Source organism: Mytilus edulis, chromosome 1 (assembly GCF_963676685.1).
Source record: "Mytilus edulis chromosome 1, xbMytEdul2.2, whole genome shotgun sequence".
Lineage (NCBI taxonomy): Eukaryota > Metazoa > Mollusca > Bivalvia > Mytilida > Mytilidae > Mytilus > Mytilus edulis.
In genome coordinates, this window is record NC_092344.1 from 121,765,484 (window position 1) to 121,787,864 (window position 22,381).

A 22,381-nucleotide genomic window follows, 5' to 3' on the forward strand; every position below is an offset into this window, starting at 1 on the left:
ACGGCCGTGGGTAACTTAATACCCACAGCCCAAGATGGCGGACTCTAAACTCGTTGAGATGACAGTTGATACGAAATATACTTTTTGCAACGTTTTTCATGATCTATGTACATATTTATAGGATTTTTGAATAAAGAAATCACCTACCATCACTTCAAATTCGTTAATTTTGACTTCACTTTAGCGCAAGGCCAACTTTTAAAAAATGCATAAGATGTCCGTAACTTATAAGTTAAAAATAATCAGACTGTCCGTAACTTTATTTTCTGATGTGGGTAACTTCTTTTTCAAAATTGTAAGATTAACAATTTCAACAGTTAAAGGACAATAAACACTATCAAACTCCTTAATTATTACATAGATTTATACAATAGCGATATGCTTCAAACTAAACAAGAGAAAAAGTGAACCAGAGTGTCCCGGATTTTCCGTTAAATTTGAAAAAAATATTCCCGGGATAAAACGGGATCTGACTGAACGGCGAAATTTATCTAACATTCTTCTAGCTTTATAGATTGTTCACTGATGAGTCCTTGGCGGAAAATATTGATATTCTTTCCTTTAAATAATTTCTGAATTGTTAGCCAAAAAGGTATGGTCTCTACTAGGTGATGTGTTGTTGATTGTGAGAAAAAAATGCCAATATCTAGGAGTAGTTGAAGGCTATATTGTTGAACATGTATTAGTTTATTATAGCAATAAAGGTAGATTTAAAACAGTTTCATTGACCTCAGGGGTTCAATAAGATCGGGTATCAAATCATACATATCTGAATCATATCTTCTTTAGAGGTTTGGACTGATTCATCTGTATTTCTGCTAAGGATTGACCTCTTTGAAAGTTACTGACATCATGCTAAAGTTACGGACATCCCTATTGGTATAAGGAAAAAAGTTACGGACAAGTTGTTTTGAAGTTACGGACATCATAAGTGTTTTGGCAAATCGTGCTGTAATCGTTTATTTTGTAGTAACTAACCACGTTTTACATTGCAGAGTTTCCCTAAAAGATTTAAATAACTTTTTAATTACTGAACATTTCTTTTTTATTCATGGTATTGTAATTATATAGGAGCAAACTTCCTAACCGAAGTCAGGCGGCTCCATCTTGGGCTGTGGGTAACTTAAGTTACCCACGGCCGTTTAAGCACAGTGAGTTTGGGCAGTTCAATATTTATCAAAAGTACCAGACTTATAAATTAATACGTCAGACGCGCGTTTCGTCTACAGAAGACTCACCAGTGACGCTCAAATCAAAATAGTTTGAAAGTCAAACAAGTATAAAGTTGAAGAGCCTTGAGAACCAAAAATTCCAGTTGTGCCCAATACGACTAAGGTAACCTATGCCTGGGATAAGAAAATCCTTAATATTTCGAATAATACATTACCATTGTATCAAACAAAAATGAAGTATGTTTACATAATCTCCATCCACCATAACTCGCCGTTTCATAACCAAAAAGTTAATACAAATAAATTTTGGAGACAATTTATGTTATAATCTCAATGAGTCTTATTATGTAGTTTGTATTAAATATGAAGCAGACATTGATGTGTTTCCTAAGAAAACCACCAACCGTATACGTCTCTGTCTTGTGTTTGTCTCTTTCCATTTGATTTGTGTTATTTGAATGTGGAGTCCATTTTTTAAATAAGCATCTTTGATTAACCTATTATTTTAATGTTAGGCTTGACGTGTACATATTGTTGTCAAAAGTAATAAAGTCTGAGTTTGACGTGTCTTCCAAAAGGGAGGAAACCCTGGTGTAATGCATTGTGGAATTGAAAAAAATCAATTATAAACGATATGAATAATGCATCCTGTCTTTTTAAATCCTTGATCTACTAATATGGCAATACAAATCTGTTTTCTCAAAATTTAAGTCTCCCAAACAAAGTTATTGTTTTTGCTCAGTTCTTGTTATTTTTATTCTTCTTCTTCTTCTTCTTCTTTTGCTTCTTCTTTTTCTTCCGCCACTTTAAAAATGAACTTGTCCGCAGCGTTTCTCCAAAACCGCTTGTCAGATTTACTTAGGGTTTTATAAAATGTTAGACTAATATGTCTAGGGGAGCCATTAATCTTTCGTTTGTTCATTGGGGTCTATTAAGAGGAATTTTTTTTTTGGGGGGGGGGGCTTAAAGAAAGGAGGGGTTTACTATAGAACCCTATGGGATTTTATTTTCTATAATTTCGAATGAATATAACTTGAAAACTGTAAGTGATATACACATGCAGTCTTCAGAAATGACCAGAGGACAATAAAACGAATCACATGAAATAAAGGGGGAGTCCCTGGGGAGTCACCCCACCCCCTTCAATTTGAAAATAAGCTATTATCTTGTAAACGGTCGAGATCCCCTCCCTTAAACCATATATATTCTTGTTTGGGACAATAAAACAAATCAAATGAAATAAAAGATAAGTCCCTGGGGGTCACCCCACCCCGTTCACTTAAAGAAAGTGCTATTATCTTATAAACGGTCCAGATCCCCACCCCTAAACCATATATATTCTTGTATTGGACAATAAATCAAATCAAATAATAGGGAAGTCCCGGGGGGGGGGGGGTCACCGCACCCCCTCTTGTTTGAAAACTTGTAAACGGTCAAGATCCCCACCCCCTTGTTTGAAAACTTGTAAACGGTCAAGATCCCCACCCCTAAACCATATATATTCTTGTATGGAACAGTAAAACACATCAAATGAAATATAGGGAGTGTCCATTGGGGTCACCCCACCCCCTCATGTTTGAAAAACTTTTAAATGGTTGAGATTCCCAACCTTAAACCATATATATTCTTGTATGGGGCAATAAACAAATCAAATGAAATGTAGGTAAAGTCCATGGGGGTCACCCCACCCCCTCATGTTTGATAAATTGTAAATGGTCAAGATCCCCACCCCTAAACCATATATATTCTTGGATGGGACAACAAAACAAATCGAATGAAATATAGGTGAATTCCATGGGGGTCACCCCACCCCCTTAGGTTCGATAAATTGTAAACGGTCAAGATCCCCACCCCAAACCATGTATATTCTTGTATGGGACAATAATACAAATAAAATGAATATGGGACCATATGAATGGAGAATTATGGGAGCTTTGTTTGGGAGACTTCGTAACAGCATCCTGTTACAATAACTTCTTGTTGATAGTAAGTGGAAGGTGTTGCAAGCCTACCTTGTCAATTGTTTATAGATAGAAGTACGTAAGTGGAAGGTGTTAAAAGCCTACCTTATCAATTGTTTATAGATAGAAGTACGTAAGTGGAAGGTGTTGCAAGCCTACCTTATCACAATTGTTTATAGGTAAAGGATACTACAGATACAGATACATGATAATACGAATTTTTTGTGTTATTTAAATTTGCTGTTACAAAACATTAGAAATTATTATAAATTAAGGAATGTATCTCCCTCATGCAAAGCTCTGATTCCTTGCACGAATTTGACTATACTTTTTGGACCTTTAGGATTATAGCTCTTCATCTTTTATATAAGCTTTGGATTTCAAATATTTTGGCCACGAGCATCACTGAAGAGACATGTTTTGTCGAAATGCGCATCTGGTGCAACAAAATTGGTACCGTTGATTTTATTACTACCACTGGGTCGATGCCTCTGCTGGTGGACTATAAGTCCCCGAGGGTATCACCAGCCCAGTAGCCAGTACTTCGGTACTGGCATGATAATACGGATTTTTTGTGTTATTTAATTTGCTGTTACAAAACATTAGAAATTATTATAAATTAAGCAATGTATCTCCCTCATTCAAAGCTCTGATTCCTTGCACGAATTTGACTATACTTGTTGGACCTTTAGGATTATAGCTTTTCATCTTTTATGTAAGCTTTGGATTTCAAATATTTTGGCCACGAGCATTACTGAAGAGACATGTTTTGTCGAAATGCGCATCTGGTGCAACAAAATTGGTACCGTTGATTTATTAAGTCGGCTTCATATCTTGACTTACATCTAGAAATTGACAATGAGGGTCGGTTGAAAACAAAACTTTACGACAAAAGAGATGATTTCAGCTTTCCAATTGTGAACTTTCCATTTCTAAGTAGCAACATTCCAGCAGCACCTGCATACGGGGTATTTATCTCCCAATTGATACGATATTCCCGTGCTTGCATTTACTATCATGCTTTTCTTGATAGAGGATTGCTGCTTACAAGGAAGCTATTAAACCAAGAGTTCCAAATGGTGAAGTTGAAATCATCCCTTCGTAAATTTTACGGACGCCATCACGAGTTGGTTGACCGTTATGGAATAACCATTTCACAAATGATATCGGATATGTTCCTTACGTCGTTACTACAATCCCCTTCCCTTTCATGAATGTGACCTACCGAATTAGACTATTTACCGGATTTGTAATCACATAAGCAACACGACGGGTGCCACATGTGGAGCAGGATCTGCTTACCCTTCCGGAGCACCTGAGATCACCCCTAGTTTTTTTAGGGGTTCGTGTTGTTTATTCTTCAGTTTTCTATGTTGTGTCATGTGTACTATTGTTTTTCTGTTTGTCTTTTTCATTTTTAGCCATGGCGTTGTCAGTTCGTTTTAGATTTATGAGTTTGACTATCCCTTTGGTATCTTCCGTCCCTCTTTTATAGTAGTACGTAAGTGGAAGGTGTTTCAAGCCTACCTTATCAATTGTTTATAGATAGAAGTACGTAAATGGAAGGTGTTACAAGCCTACCTTATCAATTGCTTATAGATAGAAGTACGTAAATGGAAGGTGTTACAAGCCTACCTTATCAATTGCGTATAGATAGAAGAATTATAGTAAGTGGAAGGTGTTACAAGCCTACCTTATTAATTGTTTATAGACAGAAGTACGTAAGTGGAAGGTGTTACAAGCCTACCTTATCAATTGTTTATAGATAGAAGTACGTAAGTGGAAGGTGTTGCAAGCCTACCTTATCAATTGTTTATAGATGGAAGTACTGGTAATAGTGTTGCAAGCCTACCTTATCAATTGTTTATAGATAGAAGTACGTAAGTGGAAGGTGTTGCAAGCCTACCTTATCAATTGTTTATAGATAGAAGTACGTAAGTGGAAGGTGTTACAAGCCTACCTTATCAATTGTTTATAAATAGAAGTACGTAAGTGGAAGGTGTTGCAAGCCTACCTTATCCATTGTTTATAGATCGAAGAACGTAAGTGGAAGGTGTTGCAAGCCTACCTCATCAATTGTTTATAGATAGAAGTACGTAAGTGGAAGGTGTCGCAAGCCTACCTCATCAATTGTTTATAGATAGAATTACGTAAGGGGAAGGTGTTGCAAGCCTACCTTATCAATTGTTTATAGATAGAAGTACGTTAGTGGAAGGTGTTGCAAGCCTACCTCATCAATTGTTAATAGATAGAAGTACGTAAGTGGAAGGTGTCACAAGCCTACCTTATCATTTGTTTATAGATAGAAGTACGTAAGTGGAAGGTGTCGCAAGCCTACCTCATCAATTATTTATAGATAGAACTACGTAAGGGGAAGGTGTTGCAAGCCTACCTTATCAATTGTTTATAGATAGAATTACGTAAGTGGAAGGTGTTGCAAGCCTACCTTATCAATTGTTTATAGATAGAAGTACGTAAGTGAAAGGTGTTGCAAGCTTACCTTATCAATTGTTTATAAACAGAAGTACCGGTAATAGCCTACCTTATCAATTGTTTATAGATAGAAGTACCGGTAATAGCCTACCTTATCAATTGTTTATAGATAGAAGTACCGGTAATAGCCTACGTTATCAATTGTTTATAGATAGAAGTACCGGTAATAGCCTACCTAATCAATTGTTTATAGATAGAAGTACGCAAGTGGAAGGTGTCGCAAGCCTACCTTATCAATTGTTTATAGATAGAAGAACGTAAGTGGAAGGTGTTACAAGCCTACCTTATTTATTGTTTATAGATAGAAGAACGTAAGTGGAAGGTGTTGGCAAGCCTACCTTATCAATTGTTTATAGACAGAAGTACCGGTAATAGCCTACCTTATCAATTGTTTAAAGATAGAAGTACCGGTAATAGCCTACCTTATCAATTGTTTATAGATAGAAGTACCGGTAATAGCCTACCTTATCAATTGTTTATAGGTAGAAGTACGTAAGTGGAAGGTGTTACAAGCCTACCTTATTAATTGTTTATAGACAGAAGTACGTAAGTGGAAGGTGTTACAAGCCTACCTTATCAATTGTTTATAGATAGAAGTACGTAAGTGGAAGGTGTTGCAAGCCTACCTTATCAATTGTTTATAGATGGAAGTACTGGTAATAGTGTTGCAAGCCTATCTTATCAATTGTTTATAGATAGAAGTACGTAAGTGGAAGGTGTTGCAAGCCTACCTTATCAATTGTTTATAGATAGAAGTACGTAAGTGGAAGGTGTTACAAGCCTACCTTATCAATTGTTTATAAATAGAAGTACGTAAGTGGAAGGTGTTGCAAGCCTACCTTATCCATTGTTTATAGATAGAAGAACGTAAGTGGAAGGTGTTGCAAGCCTACCTCATCAATTGTTTATAGATAGAAGTACGTAAGTGGAAGGTGTCGCAAGCCTACCTCATCAATTGTTTATAGATAGAATTACGTAAGGGGAAGGTGTTGCAAGCCTACCTTATCAATTGTTTATAGATAGAAGTACGTTAGTGGAAGGTGTTGCAAGCCTACCTCATCAATTGTTAATAGATAGAAGTACGTAAGTGGAAGGTGTCACAAGCCTACCTTATCATTTGTTTATAGATAGAAGTACGTAAGTGGAAGGTGTCGCAAGCCTACCTCATCAATTATTTATAGATAGAACTACGTAAGGGGAAGGTGTTGCAAGCCTACCTTATCAATTGTTTATAGATATAATTACGTAAGTGGAAGGTGTTGCAAGCCTACCTTATCAATTGTTTATAGATAGAAGTACGTAAGTGAAAGGTGTTGCAAGCTTACCTTATCAATTGTTTATAAACAGAAGTACCGGTAATAGCCTACCTTATCAATTGTTTATAGATAGAAGTACCGGTAATAGCCTACCTTATCAATTGTTTATAGATAGAAGTACCGGTAATAGCCTACGTTATCAATTGTTTATAGATAGAAGTACCGGTAATAGCCTACCTAATCAATTGTTTATAGATAGAAGTACGCAAGTGGAAGGTGTCGCAAGCCTACCTTATCAATTGTTTATAGATAGAAGAACGTAAGTGGAAGGTGTTACAAGCCTACCTTATTTATTGTTTATAGATAGAAGAACGTAAGTGGAAGGTGTTGGCAAGCCTACCTTATCAATTGTTTATAGACAGAAGTACCGGTAATAGCCTACCTTATCAATTGTTTAAAGATAGAAGTACCGGTAATAGCCTACCTTATCAATTGTTTATAGATAGAAGTACCGGTAATAGCCTACCTTATCAATTGTTTATAGGTAGAAGTACGTAAGTGGAAGGTGTTACAAGCCTACCTTATCAATTGTTTATAGATAGAAGTACGTTAGTGGAAGGTGTTACAAGCCTACCTTATCAATTGTTTATAGATAAAGTACCGGTAATAGTATTGCAATAATAATCACTACTCCAACAATCAGAACAACCAGACATAGACATTTTCTACTTCTCACTTTTTTCTGAAATAGATAAAAGAATTTATTAAATGAGCAACAAAAAATTCTTAGAAAGGAAAACGACTTATAACGTGACATACAGTATAAACATTTCTAAAAAAATCAAACGAAAACAGAATTATTTCGAAAGAAAACTATCTAGACTAAACGAGATTGTAGGTTTGTTTTCTGTGTGGCGTTACTCAAAATCTATTATTATGAATCTGAAATTGTGGGAAATCAAGGAAAATGGGTTTGAAAATGTATACAACGAATGAAAGATGTTCGGTATGTGTACCATTGTTTATTAAGTAATTCAGCCAAATCCGGTATCCTTACTTTATACGAAACTTTCTTTTGTGATTCGTGTGCTCATTTTGAAATTTGAGATTAATAGTCAACTTTGCTTGAAAGAGTTTGAAATCTTATTTTTATTGGGAAATAAGGATATTGAATTATATTCTAATGTGACGGCAGTGCAAAGGGACTATAATGCCTATGTTAACGGCTGAGTGTAGTTAATAGTGATAAGACAATCTTGCTGAATGATATCTAAGAGTTTATAACAAAGATTTTGAACTTAAACTTTGTTAATCATATTCAGAGCATTTTTAAAATACAAAATAACTTAAACTTAAAGCATGTTATGATGTGCTGGAGGAAATAAATCTTACATTTGTTTAAATCATTTTAGTATTTTATTTTTAGATATATGGTTATTTCAATTAGGTTTATTGTACCGAAGTGAATTAAATAGGAATTGATTATAAACCCTATTACTAAGTATTTGTATCACTGAATTAATTCATAGCACACCCGTATAAATAAAGGCAACAGTAGTATACCGCTGTTCAAAACTCATAAATCCATGGACAAAAAAACAAAATCGGGGTAACAAACTAAAACTGAGGGAAACTCATTAAATTGAAGAGGAGAACAACGACACAACATTAAAATGTAACACACACAGAAACGGACTAAGCATTAGACAAAATCCTATGAGAATAACAAATATAACATCAAAATACATGAATTTGGGATAAATAAGTACCGTGACAAGTCTTATAGTAATGTGAATTCACACTCAAAATTAAGAGAAAACAAACGACACAACGGAAACACAACGTTAAAACACACAGAAACGAACTATAATATAACAATGGCCATATTCCTGACTTGGTACAGGACATTACCTGAATGGACACAGCTCGTGCTAGGTCTTGTTTTGCTTCTTGTATATGTATAACTGCTGTGAATACATTGTCATCTATCGTATCTGTAGTGAAGATTATTTAAATATAAAAAATAACACCTTTAAAAAACTTTTCTTAAGAAAATTTAAAAAAAGATTTATTTTAAAATGCTTTATTAAATACAAACGTTCGGTTACGGTTCTTTGTGTGACACAAACCTGAACCGTTAATAAACAGCATTACAGAAAACAATTAATTAATTGACTGAACAGTTGATAAACAATAGTTTTCCATCAGATTTGTATTATTGAATGCAAATCTAAAACTTACTTATAACTTCCCCTTGTTCATGTACCATCGCACCAAGCTCCTTGAAGATCTCCTTTATTTTTGTGATGTCATACTGGAATTAGTAAGGTGATAAATGTATTTGTACAATACAGAGAAGAAATGTTAGAATCATTCATGTGTTTTCCGAAAATTAGGAACTTCAATTATCTTAACTATCTCAATGATATTTGTTTTTTTTGTGGTTCATTTTTTTTTAATATTATCTAAGAGTTCTCATCAAAAAAATAAAAATCACAAAAACTCCTGAACCCCTATAAAAATTCAAGTCCCTAATCAAATGGCAAAAATCAAAAGCTCAAACACATCAAACGAATAATAACAACGGTCATATCCCTGACTCGGGTAGGTGGCAGCATTTTAAAAGTGTGTCTGAAGCTCTTTTCTAGATTGACCATCTTTAGGAACGCTCAAACCATAACACTTGAAAGCCGGGATACTCCATACTTGGGGACATATCAGATCGAAAAGACCTTAAGTTAAAAATATTTGCAATAACTGTCGATTAGGATCGGAGTCGAACAAATCTCGCCACGAGCGTATCTTAAAATCGCCAGGCTTTTTATCACTTTATATGAACTCATTAGGCCAATCACCCTCCTAGGCCATCGAAATTGAAAGAAGTTCGTATTATCATATGATATATGAATGATATTTCATTGTTTTTAAATAACAAGTACGGTTCGATTTCATGTTTTAAGATCAGAGGACAAAACAAAATAACCAAATTACAAATTTCGAAAATAGATAGAATCATAGAAACCACGATAAGAACTGCAATATATAATAGTAGTTATAATCAAATAGAAAATGAATAATTATCTAAAATGAAAAAAAAAACATATGGTAATTTGTCAATAAATAGGTAAAATATTAATTGCAGAACAGAAGAATTTCATGTCCGAGACAGAGAGAATTAAGTATTGTAAAGAGATGAAGAAACTAAAAAGAAAAGAGCAGAAAAATAAAAGTTACAATAAATATAAAGAAAAATACAACACAAGCCGAATCAGAAGTCCGAAAAGTGAGGTTTCCAAAAGCGCTTTATATAAAAGAAATCAAAGACAGAAAATGAAAGAACAGAAAGAAAAACAGAATCAATACAAACGTCGGTCACGAGACAAAACACAAAATGTAAGACAACAAAATAATCAAAATGACGATATTCCAAATGCAATATTTAAAAATAAGATGGCCAAATGCAGGGCACTTAAAAGGCTTAAGGACGCTCTACCAGCATCTCCAAGTAAAAAGCAAGCTATACTCAAACACTATATGTGTGTGTCACCAACAGTAAAACAATCTTTAAAACGACAGAGTCCATCTCTCTCTGAAAAGGTCTTAGAAAACATGAAGGGATTTATACATGAAACAAAACAGAAAAGAAATTATGATGCACGTAATGCTATGCATGTAATATCGGCTTCGGTCAGCGGGGAAAAACATTCAAAAGGAGAAAAAAGCAAAGCAGCGCGTAAGTTGGGATTGCACCTACGGCGACTTTCTGGCGGTAAAAGAATTCGCACTTCTGTTTTAAGATCAGAAACATCTTGTTACGAATTCACAAAGAGAAAAACCAGATCTGACATTACTCCCGATATAACAAAGAAAAAGGCTTATGATTTCTGGATATCTCCTATGGTTTCGCGCACTAGTCCCAACAAAACAGACGTGAAACGCTCACGGATAGGGCCACGTGAATATGTTTCACATCAAATTCACCTGCTCGAAAAAACCCAAACTGAAGTATTTTTTTAGAGTTTAACGTTTGTTTAAAGTTTTAAGCCGTTTTTCGTGATGCCAGTCAAAGAAAAACATCGCAATACATGTTGTTGTTGGCAGCATATAGAGGTACAAATTCTTTTCAAGAAATGTATGGAATTTTGGAAAAATTTGAATGCAAGTAATTATAGACTTGACCCAAGATAATTAACCAGTTTTTGAACATTTAAATGACATATGTGCTGATACTTTATGCAATAAGACTGCACCGGACGCAAAGTGTTTAAATCGATCTTGCAAGGAATGTGGAGTCGAAAAACTGTCTTTCTACGACAATGAAATAGATACTTCTAAAAATGCTCCTGACATTAAGTGGGAAAATTTGAATTCACTGAAATAAACATAAAAGGCAGAAAAACAAGAACAAAACTTATGTTAGTTAGTAAAAAAACAAAACCTGGCGAAATGTTTAACCATTTTAAATCGCTACTTGAAAATTTTCCGGCTCATCAAAATAGAGCTAACTGGCAAAGTGAACAATGTAGAAACATTGTCCAAAACCTCCCAAATAATCACGCAATTTGCATACACGATTACTCTGAGAACTACCGCTGTTCCGAACGTACTGAAATCCAGTCAGCTTACTTTCAGAGAGCAGAGGTATGCATCCACGTAACAATTTTAAACAGACATGCTATTTTTGAGGTAGACGGAATCGACAGTACACTAGATTCACCAGTAATTGTAAGTGAACAATTTTTTGTCATTAATCCAAACTCAGAACATGACCGTCACTATATTAGATATGTTCAAACCCTCATTTCAAAATATTTGAAATCCATTTCTGCTGAAATTAAAATAATGCATGAATTTACCGACGGTTGCAGTGCCCAGTACAAGAGCCGAAACTGTATGGGCGATGTGTGTACACATAGGTCCGATCTAGGATACGATGTTTTGATAAGAAACTATTTTGAAACCTCGCATGGCAAAGGTCCACACGATGCTGCCGGTGGTTTTCTAAAGAATCAAGCGGACTACGCCGTGCACCGGGGTAAAATAAAAATTCAGACGGCGCGTGACCTTTATGATTTTGCACCGAAAAATCTCCAGATTTCACAGAGTGGAATATAAAAAAAAAAACGCCTATTTAAATACACTGCTGAGATTCCTCGTTTCCAAAATATAAACTTTAAACTCGTGGATCAAAATCGCAAGATACACCAAATCATAGCAACAAATCATTAGACAGATCTTCTTGTCCGACATTTATCGTGCTATTGCTGTGATAATTGTTTAAAAGGAGCCATCAACGAGTGTGATAAAACGCAATTGATAGGAGATTCGAAAAGAGTGAAAATGATCCAAAATGATAACTCCAATTCCGAAATAAATGAAGTCCAATGCAAAACAAATGATAATACAATTGAAGCCATTGTTGAAAAGGACATGATAATTGCGGTTTTGGCCGACGATGTCGATTATGAGTAGTATCTCTTAAAAGTGTCAAAAATAACACACATTATAATTTTTTTTTTATTTCAGATGACTGGGGTTGTTCATTTAACCCAGATTCTAAAGTTGTGAAAGGACTATATTACGAGAGGATAAAAGATCAACCGCTTATTTTCAAACTTGTGAAGCGTAGAACTGCGATTTGCTATTCATCTGCAATACGGTTCATTTAAGCTGAAATTGAAGGAGACAGTAAAATTGTTGTTGTACCTGAGGAGTTACACGTCGATATTATACAAAGCTTGTAAACATATCAGATGAATATAATTATTTTTTTCACGCAATCATTCTCTTTCTTGATTTAATTACTCCGTTGTAAACAATAGAAGTCTTTTTCATTAAAATCCTTTCACTTATCATCACCCCCCCCCAAAAAAAAATGAACCCAACAACATTTAAAAAAAGATAAAAGATACAAGCACAAATAACAAAAACTATGTTATTTAAGCAACATGAATTACTTCCTCCCTTCCCTCTCTTCTTAAATTTAAACGGGTGACCAACGCATTATATAATATACTATAGGCATTATATTCTCAACCAAATACCTATTTTGTATTGTTTATTTTTGCGTGCGTAACTACCAGTAGGAAACATGTTATACATATTCAAGACTTTGTATCCATATCGATCAAAAATGATTACAAACAAAACGAACAAAGTATACTCGATTACCGATGTAAAACGTTAAATATTGACGTTACCAATTGGGACGCAATATCGTGCGTAAGGTAATAGTTAGTAATGATATCAAATAGTAAGGATTTATCTCATATCAAGTTAAACTAACCTCTAATTCTTTTATTGCATTCTCTCTTTCCAGAATAGTTTCCAAATCAACATTTTTTTCCATCTTTGATAGCCTGAGTGGAAAATCAAAAGCATATCTGTAACTTTCTGCTTCGAAAAATGATCTACATATGATATACTAGTATATGCATTGTTTTTCAATACAACGTGACCATTTCTGTTTGATTTCAACAAAATCTTCACTATAGCGCTCATTTAAAAATATGGTATACTTAATAGTTTTTTGTGGGATTCGTGTTGCTTATTCTTTAGTTTTCTATGTTGTGTCATTTATACTATTGTTTGTGTGTTTGTCGTTTTTCATTTTCAGCCATGGCGTTGTCATTTTTTTTTTGATTTATGAGGTTGATTGTCCCTCTGGTATCTCGTCACTCTTTTATTTGCATGATCATTTTGTTTAAGGTTAACACGAGTTAAAAAAACACGATTAAACGACTTACTTCTGTCGTTTAATAGACGGGACTTTATCGTTAGGTACATCTTCAAAGGGAGACTGGAATTAAAGAGATAAGAAACTTTTTTTCTGAATTCAAATTATTCACATTCTCACATAAAGCCGTCGTCAAATAATAAATTTTTTTTGTGAAATGTCTAGTTCCGGTAAAGAGATGATGCACTGTATTTAATTTATAAGGAGTTGATAGATTATCGACAACGATTGATAGATTATCGACAACGATTGATAGATTATTGACAACGATTTAAAACAGCACTACAACAAAGGATTTAGAAAAATTCCTGTTTGTTAATACCTGACATTATCGGATGTTAATCACACAATTCTAAGTAAAGGTTTTCCTAATTATGAACTTGCCTGATATAAGAAAAAAAAACATACAGTACGCTACATATTTGTATTATCATTGCCAATGAGGCAACCGTCCATCAGAGACCAAAATGACGTTATTGTATGCAGCTAGAAGTCACCGTATGACTTCAAACAATGATCAAAGTTCATACGATATAGTAAGTTATGAAAAAATCAACCTGCCACAATGTAAAACAATTTAAACGAGTAAACGATTACTGACCTGTATTAAGACCTTAAATGATGATGAATGTGCTCTTGCTCTTGCTATACTGGCTCTTTCCTTTCGTGCAGCAGTTCTCTGTGAAGCTTGGAAACTTTTAACTGCATTACTGAATTTTTCTGCATACCTATCACTCTGAATTTTAAGTTTTAACTGAAAAAAGAAGGTTAATTTGTAAAAAAAAAATATATGATATACCGGTACTTTAAATGAAAGACTTATAGCAGCATGCCAACAGAGTACATCGTATTTAAACAAACAATCTATGGTCCTGTTGTGTTATGAATGCATATGCGCTCGCGTTATATATTCATGTTGATATGTTTGCTATGTTATTGATCTTTTGAACTGTAACCATCTAAACCTTTTTTTTTTTTTATTGTTATGAAGAATGAAACAAATAAAAAACAGAGACAAATGCATTTAACTGCCTTTCACTTGATATCAGTTCTAATCTCTCTTCATAGTTTTCTCAATAAAAGCAACAGTAGTATACCACTCTTCAACTGTCATAAGTCGATTAAGCGAATCCGAGTTACAAACTAAAACCGGAGTGAAACACAGCAACTATTAAAGGGAAAAATCGGATCAACAGAAACACTAAACTGCAACAAAAACAAACGCAAACATGGACAGGAGCGGACTTTATGATAACAACTCCCCTATTCTTGACTTAGTACAGGACATTTTAAGACAAAATGATGGTATGAACCTGGATTAATGGCTAGCCAAGCCTCCCGCTTATAAAGGAATTTTAAAATATAGCAAAAATGACAACACTACGTTACAGGAATACAGTATAAATAATAAGATAAACAATAAGTAATAACTTGAAGATTACTCAGGACATAGTTATACATAAATAAGTAATGTTATAGAACATTACAACATCACTGGTATTAAAGAGATAATGGTAACTGCAATTACGATTATCCCAATATGGCGACGGTAGATACAGGTAAAATCTTTACACTCATTTTTCTAAAATGTAGCATGCTTTTGTCAATAGTTACTCAGCTGCAAGGTTTATCTATACCATTACATCATATTTGAATCGTAAAGGTGCACTGGAATTGTCTAAGCGCTTTGAAAATTGCCGTCGAAAAATTCGGGATGATAATCGTAACTCGGAACAAAAGATAGTCGTAATTATGGTATTTAAAAATAAAAAGATAATCGTAACTGGAAAGTCTTTTATTGATATTGACACTTAAAACATATATCTTATAGCATATAATGAAATTATGGCGATGAATTATATACGAAACGTTCAACAGCTTATGGCATTTCTTTTCATGCATATATTATTAACAGTTTTTAGGAAAACAGCTACATACTAGTATATCATAAAATTGGAAGGGTGAACAAGCATAAAGAAGTTTGGAATTAGGGAAAAAACGAACTGTGTTAATATACAGAAATTTCAAAGAACTAAGAATTTCACAAAATAAGTGAATGAGCGATGGAAATTATGATACATGACAATAATTGTCAGGCGACCCGCATATGTCACCCTACATCAGATTTCTGATTAAGACAGTAAACAAAAACTAATTTATCCTGAAGTAAATAATAAATATAGTTATAAATGTTGTTTAAATTCATTTATTGCAGGTGGCTATATGTGCTATTTCTGCCCCCGGGAAGCCATTGCTGATTTAATTTTAGAACATACCCTATTATGCCATAACGAAGAGGGAAAGGCATTTAGTATTCGTCAAAAACAGTTTGACGAGAAATTAGGGGCTACTGTTTTCATATCACTTCATTTTTCATGGATGATATCACAACTCAAAAGTTATGAAGAACAGGGGATAACTTTGAAAATAAACACAACCGACAAAAAGATAACTTTCAAACGAAAACATGTTGACGCTCACACTCAACAATGTAACAAAATAAGTGGTTTAACGCAAACAAGAATGAAAGATGAATCCAGTCAGACAGCTATCCTTGATACTGACCTATACAGTTTATTACAAGATGCTGCTTCCGTTCTGAAAGAAAGGGGTCGTTATGACGATTTTCTCACTGTTTTGAGGTGTATTGCAGATAGAACTTTGATAGATAATATATCATTGCATCTTCTCCTTGATGTAGGAAACTTTTATGCCACAAACTGCATACAGGGATTGCGCTATAGCGAAGAAACTATTACTTTTTGGGTTACAGTTAAAAAGTTGTTTAAAGGGAAAGGAGTAAACTTTTTCCGTGGTTTTAAAGCGCAGGGGTTAGAGAAAGATAAAGAGTGCATCAGCCCAAAAGACTGTCGAATAAATTTTGCTGTCCCATCTAATCCCACGTTAGCTTCAGAATCCACTAAATATACTGTTGGACTAGAAAATCCTGGAATTTTAGAAACCTCATTAGATGCTTTTGCCGAAAAAAATGTAAACAAAGATATCAAAATTTCAATTGATGGAAAGAAACTTGCTTTAGGTTTTGGCAAAACTGGGGACGAAAATTTGGGTGGATTTGAGAACTCTCCTACTCTAAAAGACCGTCAAGAAAGATTAGCAAATGAACAAAAAACTGCAAGAGACACTACAGAACTATTCGAAAAAGAGGATTTAGATAGACCTATGGCTAAGCAGGGCTTGTTACTTACAATTTCAAATATAAGTAAACGTATACAAGAGCTTCGGGAATTCAATGTAAAAAGGAAGCGGCATGTAGAAAATCTATTGAAAAGCGTAGACGGAAATTGGCAACAAAGTAAGTTCGCTCATGCTATAAGTTACTGGCAGACAAAGCTTGTTCAGGCCAACAACTGTGTATCAGAGTTAATAGATTGTATGGATAAATTAGGTTACGCTGTATCTTGCTTGAATGGCACCTCAAACAACTATATTCAAGGAAGTAAATCAACCATATTTTTAAACAGACAAAGGAATTATAAATGCTTAAAAGACGGAATACAGTTGAATGAACCGATGGACCAAGATTCAAATATCATGAAACAAAGAAGCAATGCTTGGCATGAACTTCGAAATGGAAGTAGGATTACAGGTAGTACAATATTTAGAGCGCTTGGTCTTGACACGCTAAAAGAACAGCAGAATCATTATGATAAAGTTTACAAGGGAGTTGAAAAACCAATATCTGATAATTTATCGTCACTCTTCGAATATGGAACAGCTCAAGAAATCAATGCTTTGGGTTCATTTGTTGGAAAAGTTATGCCGGTGTATTTCCCAGACCTGATTTACAAAGAGGACGGTTGTATTATTCTTCCTTTCGGAGACACACAAGCTGTTATAAGTGGAGATGGGACTGGAGTCAATACCAACAATGATGTGGTTGCTTTCGAGTTCAAATGTCCTATGCCAGGAAAGAAGTATAAAACTGATGCATTATACGAAATTCCTGTTTATTATACAACCCAGATACTAAGCCAAATGGCCGCTAAAAATTTACAAGAATTGGCTTTTATTTGTTACACACCAGACAGTATCACATACATCCGAGGACATTTTGATGCCCAACTTTGGTCACGGATCTGGACATTTGTAGAAAAATGCTACGGAAGTAAGGATGCAGCAAGACCAACTAGAAGGGATCCTGAAATTCAAACTTTACTAGCAGATCTTAAAGCATACAGCAAACAATGCGAGTTCATTGCCGAGTTTCCCTCTCTTAGAAGTGTACCTTGTGAATGTTTGCCAACCAGCAATGCCTCCGATATGTACGGAAATCATGTTGTCTTGGAACACTTATCTGATATGTCTTTTGAAGACGTACCCAGTTTTATCCAAAAATCTATGGAAGCTACTAATACAGCATACAACATTCTAAGAAAGCCTGCAAAAGAAGTGTTGGTCACTGTGATCTCAGATTTAGACAGACAGTCACGCGGAGACGATTCAGTTGTTCACGCTGTTCCCATCCACTATGGACTCAGCGGATTCAGTTTGTCTATGTTGTCTGTACGAAAACTTCTTCATCAAGTTGTGTGTGCCATCCATGCAAGGAGATTAAACACCAAAGCTATAGCTTTCGATGGACAGTTCTTAGAAATAGCCATTGCAGATGACAATGGAAAAGCTTTGACTGTATCAAAATTCACCAAACAGTTCTGGGAAGACGTAAAATCCACCGATAAAAAGGTTAAGCGTGAAACGTTAATGAAACTCAATGATATGCCAAACATCAAGAATATGGAAGACTTGTATCATGTTTTCGATTGCCTACGTGATAGGAATGGATTTAGTATTTCTGTGAAAGATTCCGCAAAAATCCAACAAGTAGGATCGCCTGAAAATATAAGTAAAATTTTCTACAAGAAGCAAGAAAAGATTGTAGACGAAGATGAAAACGAAGAATCTATGCCTTCCCAAGATGGTGATATCCTCCAGTATCTACCCACAGAAATCATTTCAGCTCTTGATGCCGAAGCGATAGAAATTATTAAGAGCTTGGGAAATATCGATACCAGTGATTTACAAGATAAGACTGAAGACCAAAATCAGGAATCTGAAGACATTAACCTGCAAGACGACGACTACGAGAAAGCTCTGATAGCAATGTTAGTTCAAGCTGACGGAAAATCTAAATTTGATGTATACTCTTTGCAAAAATTCAAAGAATTATTTACAGATGCCAAGACCATTAATACATCATTTACAGCCCCAGAAATGAAGATTTTGATTAACTTATTGGACAAAGCAAAGTACAAAAAATCTGCTCTAAAGCCTGAACTAGTCAATATTGTTTCCAAATGGTATGGGAATGGTGACAGCCTTGAAAAAACAGCAAAAAGTCCACTAAATTTGAAAAAAATGGTACAAAACCACATCAAGCGCTGGCCAATAGATGCCATTAATGTAGCATATGCTCAGCTAAAGTTCAGAGAATCATTTGACGTATGGTGTGACAGTAATCCATTCAATGGACCTTGGAATATAAAGACAGACAAAGGTACACTGTTTACAATTTCTACGTGGTATGCACAACCTGCTCTTGTTGATGGCAAATGGATACAGCCAATAATAGATCCCCATCACATCTTTGTAAATAACCGGAGTAGATGTTGCTCAAAGGGAATGTCCGGTATGGGTATCAACCCGAGTTCTTGGTGGAAAGTTGCAGAAGACTCTGTGAATAATAAAGCAGGGTTATCAATTGAAGTCGCAAAAGAATTGAGAGACAGACAAAAAAACAGTTTTGCTCAAGCTACTTTTAGTGAGAAGGTAGAGAAAGTTATGGAAATCAACGGAGACGTAAGAGAAGCCAACTGGTGTTCACTCATTCGAAATTGGTACAGTGCAATCGACGATGCTGGAATATCAGTAGATACAAGATTACAGAAAATGTTGGATATCAGATCTTATCTGCTTCCCTTTTTAAGAACTGGCCATTTTCCACCACAGGGTGCTTACATTGCTGGATTACCCATTGCACAGTTTGAAGGGATTTTGTCCAATGTTGATCGTAGGATTCAGCTTTATTCTATGACAACCCTTCAGACTTATAATCAGAGAGCCATAACCAGCTTGGATTCCGAGACGTTTTTCTCTGGATTTCAGGTACTACGCAAATTAATATAAAACAGTTAAAATAAATAAATGTTTACGAAGGAATAGTTTAGTAATCTTAGTTGCTGTATTTTTCTATTACACCTTGAAAAAATGTGGTAGGTGTAGAGGGGTGTATTTAACTCTTTTTAACATTAACAGGGTATTCTTCCTTTAAAAATGCTTATTGACAATGTTCAAAATATATTAGGTATACTATTTGAAAGGATGAAAGATTTTTCTTAATATTGCCTATATTTTCTAATTCTTAATGTTCAGGTTAATATATGATAATTCAATTGTATATATACTTCAACAATAGCAAAATAAGTAAATGTGTACATATCTCATGTATCTTTTAACTACTTTAGGATTATGACCCAAAGGGGACAGGTGTTCTGAGGGCTGATGATATCCCAACCGCACTTGGTGCTGCTGTTTACCTGTACAAACAGAGACTCGACCCCAATAGGTAAATATTTGTTTTATATAAATTTTACTAAATTACTGATAGATAGAATTTTTCTACAATTCTAAAGGTTTTTTTCCTCCAAATATCAAGTCCTGGAATACTTTTTGAAATAAAGATTCAATTTACTATTTATCTGCCCAAATACACCTTTAGTTATTTATTTAATTGTTGTTTTAGAAAATTTTACATGCGAACTTCAGAGAGAGTAAGGGTGTATCAAGTACAACCCCTTGATGATGAGATGAACTTTCAACAGACTGGTGACAAAGATGCTACAGAAGATGCTACTTTACCTCGAACTATATTCTTAAGGTAAATAAGTGTATGCAGCTAACCATTTCACATGCACATGATTTGATTAAGTATTGTCCATAAACCACTTTTGGTAAAAGTGCATCTTCAATATATCCACCAAAGTTAGAGATAATAGATACCACATAAATAGCTTGTTCCGCATATTTTTTTAACATGTATCTCAAATTAGACAATAGTGGTCATCCCAGCACTTATATTTATGATAAAAGAGACGTCTTTAATTTTTATTTGATCTAATACTCCACAAGTTGTATTGCTCAATTCAGGTTTATGACAAGCTAAATAAAAAAGACATAAAGCTGTTAATGATAATTATTCATACATATTATAAAACTTGGGTGAATTGTCTATATCTGTTGACTTCAGCTACATTCCAAAATTTAAAACAAGATTAACAACTACAGGTCCCCAAATAGCCTTCAACAATGACAAAAGCTCATACAGCACAGTCAGCTATAAAAGACATTAAAATGACAAATATAAAACAAATGAAATGAGAAAGCAAATAGACTAATAATTGTACAAAACAAAATAGTTCAACCTTTAAGCAAGCTTAAAAGGAATCAAGACATATCATGCGCTTACAGTGCAGCTATTTATTAACAAACTCCATATTCAAACACTCAAACAACTAATTCATAGAGAGGGGTGGAAGTTGAGGCCCCCTTTTTCCAGCAGTCAATGCATTTGAATGAAGACATGTACACATCAACTAAGTTTGTTAATACACATTTCCAGTCTAGCTTTCAATACATTTGTAACGACCTTTAACCCCACTGACAATTTGCGTCTGTGTCCATACTTGTTTATATATAAAAAAAAATAGTTGATGGAAACCATATATTTGTAGGTCACATCAATTTGACACAGAAAAACGAAAGACTAAAGTTCCAAAGAGAAAAAGCGGCAAAATATCTGATATTGGTCAGACAGCAAGAGGGGCAGAAGGAGCACGCTCGTTTCATAAATTCAACGAGGAAAAAATATTGGCACATAGACGATCTGGCATCATGGATGATAAACTATTTGACATATAACGAAAATGTGTATTGAATTAATGTGTGGCCATACCAATTATGTACAAGTCCAGTTTCAGTTTTAAATGAAGTTCGGTGTGCAATGCTCTTAGTCTTAGTATTTATTTTAATGTGCAAGTTCATTCGTTGCATTTATACTAAAAGCTGTTTTTCAATGTGAAAAGTTACATAGATATTTGGTAAATGTGCGTGGCATAAAATCCTATAAAAACTATAAGATATGTAGAATATGAGTTTTTATTGAATCCTTTTTATGTTCAGTCGCCAGAGAACTTCATATATGTTTCTGCTTCAAGTGCCTTAAGTAGTTAGGCTGAAAGCTAAATGTCTTACTGCACATAAAACAGGCAAAGTGTTTTCCCACATGAACACTTTGAATATGTGCCCGGAGGCCTTGCTCATATTTGTATACTTTCTCACATTGTTCACATTTAAAATGACCATCAGTATGTTTAGCTTTTAAGTGGGCCTTCAAGTCCTTCTTGTGGGCAAATCTCTTCGGGCATTTCAGACACTTATACTGTTTGTACTGTATTTAGACCCCTCTACAACGAAATTGTAGTTTACATGCACATGTTTAAAAATTGTAGTTTTTTATACAACGCAATCATAGGTTTGAACGCTGTTTTCACTTCAGACAGTGTGTGTGTATATATAAATACAACTCGTCTAAACATCAACCCAACAAATTTTTGGTTCTTCCCTCGCCGGGATTCGAACCAATGCTACTGTTATATCGTGACACCAAATCGCCTGCACTGCAGCCGTCCCGCTAGACCACACGACCACCTGGGCTCTACAAAATAAAGCTTTCAGTGGGCGTGT

General features: G+C 34.7%; 2 protein-coding genes across 2 annotated transcripts in view; one reads left to right on the top strand and one right to left on the bottom strand.

The window, feature by feature from the left end:
- The window catches only part of LOC139504660 (syntaxin-7-like), a 35,324-nt gene that overhangs the window by 359 nt on the left and 12,584 nt on the right, over positions 1-22,381 (bottom strand). The window contains exons 5-10 of the mRNA XM_071294694.1: positions 14,220-14,372; positions 13,629-13,681; positions 13,169-13,241; positions 9,124-9,196; positions 8,794-8,876; positions 7,517-7,624 (exon numbers count right to left, since the gene is read on the bottom strand). Coding sequence (XP_071150795.1) covers positions 7,529-7,624; positions 8,794-8,876; positions 9,124-9,196; positions 13,169-13,241; positions 13,629-13,681; positions 14,220-14,372 — 531 coding nt within the window. The 3' untranslated portion in view covers positions 7,517-7,528. The remainder of the gene's footprint in view (positions 1-7,516; positions 7,625-8,793; positions 8,877-9,123; positions 9,197-13,168; positions 13,242-13,628; positions 13,682-14,219; positions 14,373-22,381) is intronic.
- On the top strand, positions 15,111-21,775 carry LOC139504473 (uncharacterized). The gene is made up of 5 exons (XM_071294580.1): positions 15,111-15,177; positions 15,834-19,744; positions 20,104-20,204; positions 20,382-20,516; positions 21,370-21,775. The coding sequence occupies exons 1-5, from the start codon at positions 15,159-15,161 to the stop codon at positions 21,554-21,556; spliced, it is 4,353 nt and encodes a 1,450-aa protein (XP_071150681.1). The 5' UTR covers positions 15,111-15,158; the 3' UTR covers positions 21,557-21,775.

Coding starts and splice junctions, on each gene's coding strand:
- LOC139504473 (XM_071294580.1), top strand. Junction 19,745..20,103: donor CGTTTTTCTCTGGATTTCAG/GTACTACGCAAA, acceptor TAACTACTTTAG/GATTATGACCCAAAGGGGAC. Junction 20,205..20,381: donor CAGAGACTCGACCCCAATAG/GTAAATATTTGT, acceptor TTGTTGTTTTAG/AAAATTTTACATGCGAACTT.